Below are 8067 nucleotides of genomic sequence, written 5' to 3'. Positions count from 1 at the left end.
CATACGAGTAACAAACAAAAATGCATGTTTTCTTTGGCGTGTTGATAGTCTACCCCTTACTGGACATGATGTTGTATTTTGTTCTTGTGCTAAAAGATCAGACAAACACCTTAACATGACTAAAATCCTCATTAATCCTGTACATAAGTGGGCTCTGCAGCAATACTAAATGTCCAAATAGGTTTTTGAGTATGTCGTCATGCTCACCAAACTAATAGCTGTTACTGTCTGATTGACAACTTATCTAATATAACTCGTTATGCAGTGAACCCCACCCATCTTGCACATTTGCAATTAGGATTGGATCCAAATTTGATAGACAGTGATGATGAAACTGTCATCCATCAGCTCCTCTGCACTGTTTACTTCTCACAAAAACAAGCAAGAAAAAGCAACCTTCACAATGGCACATTCAGGTGGTTTTTTGTAAATGCCTGCATGTTTTTTTTTAACAGTGGCTTCTCATAAAGCAGCTACTGTAAAAGGTTTTTGCAGTTCAGCCAGCAGGGAGGGGAGGTGGAAGTTATAAACCCAGAATTGGATTTCCCAACTCGAGGCCGGTTTCTTAGAAATGCCCTGTCTCCCTCCTGTGAGCAGCGCCTCCTCCTGGTCAGACGAGGCAACTGCGACATTCTTCTTTCAAGTCACGTGATTTAAAAGAAATTGTGCCTCCAGTTTGTAGCAGGGCAGAGAGCCCGGCTGTAAAGCTCTTGACTCAGCATCTGCTTTTTTTCCCTTCTTTTTATTGCATGATGTGTTTGTGCAGTTTTATTCCTTTTATCTGAGATATTCATGTACACTCATTGAATCAAATGTTTAACATACAGCAGCGCTAGATTTGCAATTTAATGTGCGTGTCCGCCTGTGTATTAGTCGATCAAACTGGTTTACTGCACTTAATAGCAGGTTGTTTGCAGCAGTAACAGCTGCAGGTCATGTATTCATGTGATTCATTACAATAGACTGAGGAGAGACTATTCAGGCTATCAAATCCACTGGTTGTTGATACATTAAAGCACAATTCATGTCCCTGTTTCAATAAAAATCAATAAAGGAGCTTTATAAATCCAAAATATGCCTTTTAAATGATCTAGGCAGTTTTTGTTTGCGATCCAAAAGCAGGTTCATTGTTTCAAGTTGTATAAAGTAAACGGCTATGGAGGAGTTAAAAGATAAGTTCACCCACATCTGAAGAGTTAGTCACTGCTTAACGACCCTCATGCAGATGGAAAATTGCATTCTTTTGTAGTTTTCTGTTTGTACCCAGTGAGATGAGACGTTCAAATACATAAATAAAAACTTAAATCCCCAGTGTCTACCTGTGATCTGAAAATAGAACAGGAAATGTACATATTACCCTCAAAAGGCTTCACTTGCCCCACATGACGTGCCATGATGTATTTACCAAGTCACTCACACAAACGATTAATCCAGGCTTTAAAGTCGTGCCTTTGTTTTAAAGGCATTATCACCTATTGCCACCTGCTTATCTGCACATTTATCTTTCAAGTGGTTCAACAGGTCGACTTATGTGACTTCCAGTCATCAGCAGCCACCTGGACAAACCAGAACAGATCATCGTGATGAATGAGAAGAATCTCGTCAACACAGTGTTTTATAACAAAGGAAAACATCAGCTGCCACAAACATGCAGATGTTTTATTTTTTACACCCTTCTCTTGTAAGTAATGATTAAGGCAACATGCATTACAGGGGAACCCCAGATAGAGACAGAACTATAATTGATGCAACATGTTAATCAATAACATTACAGTCTTATTCTCTGTCAGTTCATTTATTTGTTTATAGCTCAACGCTCAGTTATCACCATTTCCACAAATTAACCGATGCTAGCCAGCTGGCTAATTCTCATCTGCAGCCCTTTGACAGGATGTTTTGAAACCAAATGAGGTGATGGTTAAAATTTTACAGAAAGAAGACATCAAAACACCACCAGCAACAAAATAAGCATTCTCAAAACTGTGCACAAGCCATGCAGGGCAACAGAAGATGGCAAAATCAATATCACAAGACAGACCTCATGTCGGAAACACACAAACAAATATGAATTCACTTTACATGCATAATAATGTTGTATCAATATTGTTAAGTTTCATATCTAAGATCAATATGTCAAAATAAGAAAGGACATTTGAGAATTTCTCTCACACACGCTGATCTAACGGAGAAAAAAAACAACGTTTAATGTGATATTAATGATACATGAACTACAAGAGCGTCAAACACATGGCACACGTGGGGGTGTTGTAGCTTAAGGTGTGGAGACTGCCAAGTCCTCAGTGGAAGGGCGGGAGCTGTTGGCAGAAGTTGTTCCAGAATTCTTCTGTGGGAGGGTCCGAGCCCAAAGTGATGTACTGCGGCATTACGTCTAGTTCGTCGACTGCAAAGCAAACAGAGGAAATCCAAGGTCAGGATGGCGACGAAGAGCACGCGCGAACTGAACTTAAATACTAAACATCTTGAGAAGGGAGCTAAAGTCTGAGAAAATAATGACGTAATGGTGATGTCAGCAGGGTCATCTCGGACCCAGTGTTTGAGGTGAGCGTTTCCAGGCAACAAAACAGGCTTTTAAGTTGCATTATGGGAAATGTAGGATCCAGTGTTTTTGCACCCTTAAAAGGGACTGAAAGTCAGGATATCTCAGCCTCTGCTGCATCAACTTTGACTTGTTGGTAGCTATTGTTAGCTGTTACGAAGTTGATACACTGTTTGTTTTGAGTATGAATGCGACAGGTGGCTGATTCTCACATATTGCACCTTTAAGGTGTAATATTTTGGCATGCATACGTCTGTAACTTCACTTTGCAGCCTGACTGAGTGCTGCACATTAACATCTATATTTTACACCTAACTGCTAACATGGAGTGTCCACTAACAACATTTACCTGAGGAAGATTCACTCCAGTCGCTCCCTGGGCTGTTGCATGCTGCATTGCTCAGGAACCCCGTGCCGTCTAAACTGCATGATGTCATCCAGTGTGAGTCTTTCTCCAGTTGCTGGCAAATCTGAAAGAGCAACACTGGACTTACACTGGTTATCCAAAATATGCTACACAACTGGAATTTTTTTCAACATCAGAAAGGCAGAATAAGACAAACATGGGTATTCCTGCCAATAAAAAATGCATGCTGTTAAGAGTAGGAGCCAATGAGGAGGTGATGCTTACCTGGATAATGTGGTCGGTTTCGTCGAAATCTGGAAGATCACAGCAAAGAGAGAGGGAGAGAAAACGGAGGAGGATGAGCACAGCTCTGTGGCATCTATCTGTTTGTATTTACCCTAATTTCACTTCATCCTGAACCATTTATTAGCAAGTATGCCGTGTTTGTTGCTGTCTTACCGGGGCTGTGTTCAGGTGAAACTTCAAATCTGTGGCAGAAGGTCTGGTTTGGAACGCTCGATCCCCCGATCTCAACTGACATAGACCAGTCGGGGATTTCAGACGGAGCCACAAATGAGAAATCTGCAAAAATGGCGAACAATGGCATTCAATAAACTGCAACCAAACATTCAGCACATTAAGCTCTTATGCCAAAGGACTAGGACTGTCAAAATTGCTCCAAAATGATGTTTGAATATTCCCTCTAAAAAAAACACATAGGTTCGAACCATTCGAATATCTATATTTGCGCATTATGTCAATAACAGGAGGACAAACTAATACAATGAGGCATAACTACTTGTATAGGTATTTTTATTTCAGTTTTTAACATGTCTTTGAAAACATACCTACACATTACAAAATAAGTAAATGAACCTATACCGTAAAACTTGTAAGGCCGTAGATCGCTCTCTCGCTCGCCCCCTCTCTCTCTATGCGCAAACTGCCCTCATGTTGCTAGTGGTGGATTGGTAAGCTAACTGTAGCTTATACAGCTAGCATACAACTTTATCTTGAGGCTCCGCATTTTTGCCGTCTACTGACCAAAATCCAAAGTATTTCCAAACGGAGCTTTTTAGGTTGCTTGGAGTCCAAACCACTTTCTCTGCTGCCGAGTTGGGCTCTGAACTTTCTGCCGATTCGTTTTTCTCTCTGCCATCTGCATCTGCCACGGTTTTTGTCACGTCTCACTTTCAGCAGTGCGTGACCCTGTGCATGTGACCTGTCCCTGACCCGTCACGCAGTGCGCCCACTCGCATGTGTTTTTTTCCACGGTCGAATATTAATTTTCACAGTCGAATCTCTGTTTTTTTTTTAACATTCAAATATATATTAGAATTTAGAATATTCGTTGACAGCCCTACAAAGGACAAAGCATTTCCTCTTCACGTTATCTGTTTTTCCTCACCTTCCTCCTCGGTGGAAGTGTCCTCAGGATTTGACTCGTCCGTGTCGCTGTCCTCTTCCTCTATCTTGACAATTGAGCCCTGCAGATGCAGATACAAAGATACGTTCGGTAAATAAAGCAAACACCACTAAAGTCAACATAAAAAGTAGAATGGTCATTATTTACCTCCTTCATTGTCTCGGTTATCTCTGCTTTGCTCCTTTTATCTGCACAGATGAAAAAAAAAGACATTTGGTTAACATCTTAAACAATTTTTTGTGTTTGCAGAACAAACTGAGCACAGTGTTAGTTCAAGCTCTGCCAACTTCCTGTCAGTTATCTCACCTCTAGATTTTGGTGTGGTGGGCAACAACCTGAAGACGCGCATGGCTTGGTGGCCCTCGTTGATGCTCTTGTCCTTCACCTCCTCGACATCCGGCAGCGAGTTCATCGCACAACGGAAGTTGGCTTTCCACGTCCTAGGGTCACAGACCTGACCTTCCACGTACTTCCCTGCAAAAAAAAAAACAACAACATTTTGTTAACACCTTTTTCCATCCAAACAACAAGAAGAATGTCCTGCTTCTGTTCACAGTAAGCGTGCACATTCAAGCTCTCTCACCTGTGTGGATGGCCCACAACTTAAACAGACTTGCGTTCTTGTCCAGCTCCCAGCCGTGTCGGGCTGCATGCTTCCAGGGGATTGAGAACATCGTCTTTTCCTTTAAAATACAAAAAGGAAGACTGAGTTGGAGGGTGGCTGCATGTTCGACTTGAAATAAATCAAAATACAAGCATTATTTTTTAAATATTGCAGGAGGATGCCATTCAAACTGAGCATCGAATTATAGTTTCATGTTAAAGTATGTTAAAATGTTATATGTTTATAGGCTATTCATATATAATGGTTTGTCTTTTTTCCTGCACAACACCAGAATCCAACTTTCAAACAAGCGACTCTAAAGGTAACGTGCAGGTGCAGCCTCTTCACTTCCCTGTCTACTGAACTTCTTCAGTAAATGTCGTTAACAAGAACTAATCAAGTCTGTTGCAGCCAGAGGCGGTTCCTCATATGGGCAGTATGGGCAGCCGCCCAGGGTGGCATTCGTGGAGTGGCGGCATGAGCGCCCGCTAAAAAAAAAAAAAAAAAAAAAAACCGAGCAGGGTGTCATGCAAGCAGGGACCTCCACTGGTTGCAGCAGGAAATGAGCTCCTCACCTGGTCCACCCAGCTCAGACCCGGGACGTCGTTCGACTCGATCATCTTCTCCAGCCATGGCCTCATCCTCATCCTTGTCACGGGCATGTTTGCCTAAAATATTCTGCAAAAGAGGGAAAGAAAAAAGCTATTTTTTTAGCAGATGAACACCAGCAGCTGCCTCAGCTCAGATTTACATCACAGCATCGAGAGAGGGAGAGAGAAGGGAGGAGGATGAGCACGGCTCTCCATCTGTTTGTATTCACCCTAATTTCACTTCATCCTGAACCATTTAGTTATTTATTTTATTTATTAAACTTCAACTGACCACTCGGGGACTTCAGACGGAGTCAAACATTCAAGTTGCATTATGGGAAATGTAGGATCCAGTGTTTTTGCACCCTTAAAAGGGACTAAAAGTCAGGCTATCTCAGCCTCTGCTGCATCAACTTTGACTTGCTGGTAGCTATTGTTAGCTGTTAAGAAGTTGTTTTGTTTGAGTATGACTGCGACAGGTGGCTGATACTCGGGGACTTCAGACGGAGCCAAACATAAGGTTCAAGGTTTCTTTATTAATACCAGCTGGTTGTGCAGACAGGCACTCGGCAATCCCAATATAAAAAACAGCCACACCCAGACATCATGACAGACAAAACACAACATAATCAAAATACATATAATAAAGAACATTTAGCTCTTAGCTTCTTAAATCTGCACGGCCACAGGACAAAGCATTTCCTCGTCCTCACGTTATCTGTTTATCTGCTTTTCCTCACCTTCCTACCCGGTGTTCACTGCGCTGTCCACCGTGTCCCTCTTGACTGACCAGGCGTTCGGCTCCGGTGCCTTTGAAATGATCTGGGTCGGTGGAGAGACGCCCTGTCTCCCTCCTGTGAGCAGCACCACCTCCCGGTCAGACGAGGCAACTGCAACAGCCTTCTTTCAAGCCACGTGATTTATAAGAAATCCTGCCTGCAGTTTGTAGCAGGGCAGAGAGCCTGGCTGTGAGGCTGTAAAACTCATGACTCAGCAGTTGCTCCTTTTTTTCTCCTGTTTTTTATTACGTCATGTGTTTGTGCAGTTTTATTTCTCTTATCTGAGAATTGAAGAGTTGAGAAATCTGTATGTGAGATATGCAGCACATGAGCTGACCTCTCAGCCTTGACATTTGTAACCTGCATGCATGACCGCTGCCTGTCACAGGTGGCAGTTTTGGGTCTTGGGGTCTCGTGACCTCAACACCAGGCGACAGTGTCATCACATTGGGGGATATTTTTTAAAGTCAGGTGCCTTTATTAATGTGTTTATCACAGCCACACACAAAACGATTCTCGTGGGATTGTTTTGCAGCAGCTAGAAATAGAAAACTGATAAGATATTTGCATTATTCAAATTCTCTGTATCGGTGGGAAATGGTGCTATTGGACAAAACACGACTGTGTGAGTAACCTTGACACTTGCTGTAGGCAGGATAGTGTTAAAGCTGCCAGAATAAATGTTGGAAATGTATATTTCTGCAAACCATGAATACGTTGAACACAGTCTGGTTAGGTTTGTGCACAAAAACACTTTGGGTTAGGAGGGTTTGGTTTGAAGAAATCTCACAACAGAGTCGAACTGCGGTTGCAGCTGACGAGCATATAATGTGAACGTGATCCTCCACCTTTGGTTTAAAAATGTCAACCTTGGAGGTATCTGTGGTTTGCAGAGACGTTAAGTGCCAACATTTTATTCTGTCGACTGGGCCGGGTGTTTGAACCTGGTGATGTTAGATTGAGAGGGTTGACGCAATAAGGATATCAGGCGAGGAATAATTAACCCCTGGCAAGTATCCAGAGGTTGAGAAAAGCGCTTTTCTAAATTCAAATAAATATCTGTGGTATGTTCTTGAACAGGTCGTGCAGCCTGCATGTTTAGCGTCCCCGCTCGTTGTTGTCTTCCTGTTTTCCTGCTCTTGTTGTTGTTGCTATGACTGCACAGCTGCCTCACCTGCCTGTGGCCACACCCACAGCAGATGGCAGGGCAGAACAAAGGCACTGCCATCAACGGGTCGCGTCAGGTAACTGAGGCATGTACTCATTGACACTGACTCAGACACAGACTGGTTTATGTTATGAGGTCACTTTAATGTCAGAAATATATCAGTTATATAATACCGGCGCTGCACATTGACCCAGTTCTGATACCAGAATTAAACTGATGTTGCAAATAAACTTACTGCACTCCAACATTAAACACTAACAGTCTGAGGGGAAGAAGTTAAGACATTCACTTTGGAGGTTTTGGTGATATTTTAAGTGTTTCCTGTCTGATAAGACAAACAGCATGTCAACTGTGTTGAATAAACTCAGCACACTGTTGGAATGGCTGCAGCTCATTCCTGTTTATAGCGCTGTTGACCGCAGCAGGGATCTGTTCGCTCAGATAACCTTCTGTGCCAAGATATACTGTGACACATATACCTACATACACTCTGACATATATAGTGTATATCACCTGTAGCTCTGTAGTTATTGGGGTCGGCTGGAGGGTTGTTCTTGGCTCTTCTAGGAGTTCAGGAAGGTCAGGAATTCCTGTTCA

At 42.6% G+C, this 8067-nt stretch overlaps 1 protein-coding gene across 2 annotated transcripts; it reads right to left on the bottom strand.

The window, feature by feature from the left end:
- Nucleotides 1-1638: 1638 nt before the first annotated feature.
- Nucleotides 1639-6369, bottom strand: LOC311269617 (interferon regulatory factor 1-like). 2 transcript variants are annotated; one of them, XM_084373853.1, is made up of 10 exons: nucleotides 6264-6369; nucleotides 5509-5611; nucleotides 4913-5012; nucleotides 4636-4803; nucleotides 4477-4517; nucleotides 4312-4390; nucleotides 3363-3485; nucleotides 3189-3217; nucleotides 2907-3027; nucleotides 1639-2401 (listed from the first exon to the last, which is right to left on the bottom strand). In XM_084373853.1, exons 2-10 carry the CDS (start codon nucleotides 5593-5595, stop codon nucleotides 2298-2300), a joined length of 852 nt encoding a protein of 283 aa, XP_084229979.1. In that variant the 5' UTR covers nucleotides 5596-5611; nucleotides 6264-6369; the 3' UTR covers nucleotides 1639-2297. The 2 variants fall into 2 exon arrangements, with proteins under 2 accessions (XP_084229979.1, XP_084229980.1); XM_084373854.1 differs by having other exon boundaries at nucleotides 3363-3437.
- Between the last annotated feature and the right edge of the window lie 1698 nt (nucleotides 6370-8067).

This window comes from Pagrus pagrus (genome assembly GCF_965226575.1).
Source record: "Pagrus pagrus genome assembly, chromosome: 14".
NCBI classification, from domain to species: Eukaryota; Metazoa; Chordata; class Actinopteri; order Spariformes; family Sparidae; genus Pagrus; species Pagrus pagrus.
The sequence above is the reverse complement of the archived record's forward strand: the minus strand, read 5'-3'. Positions and strand labels throughout refer to the sequence as shown.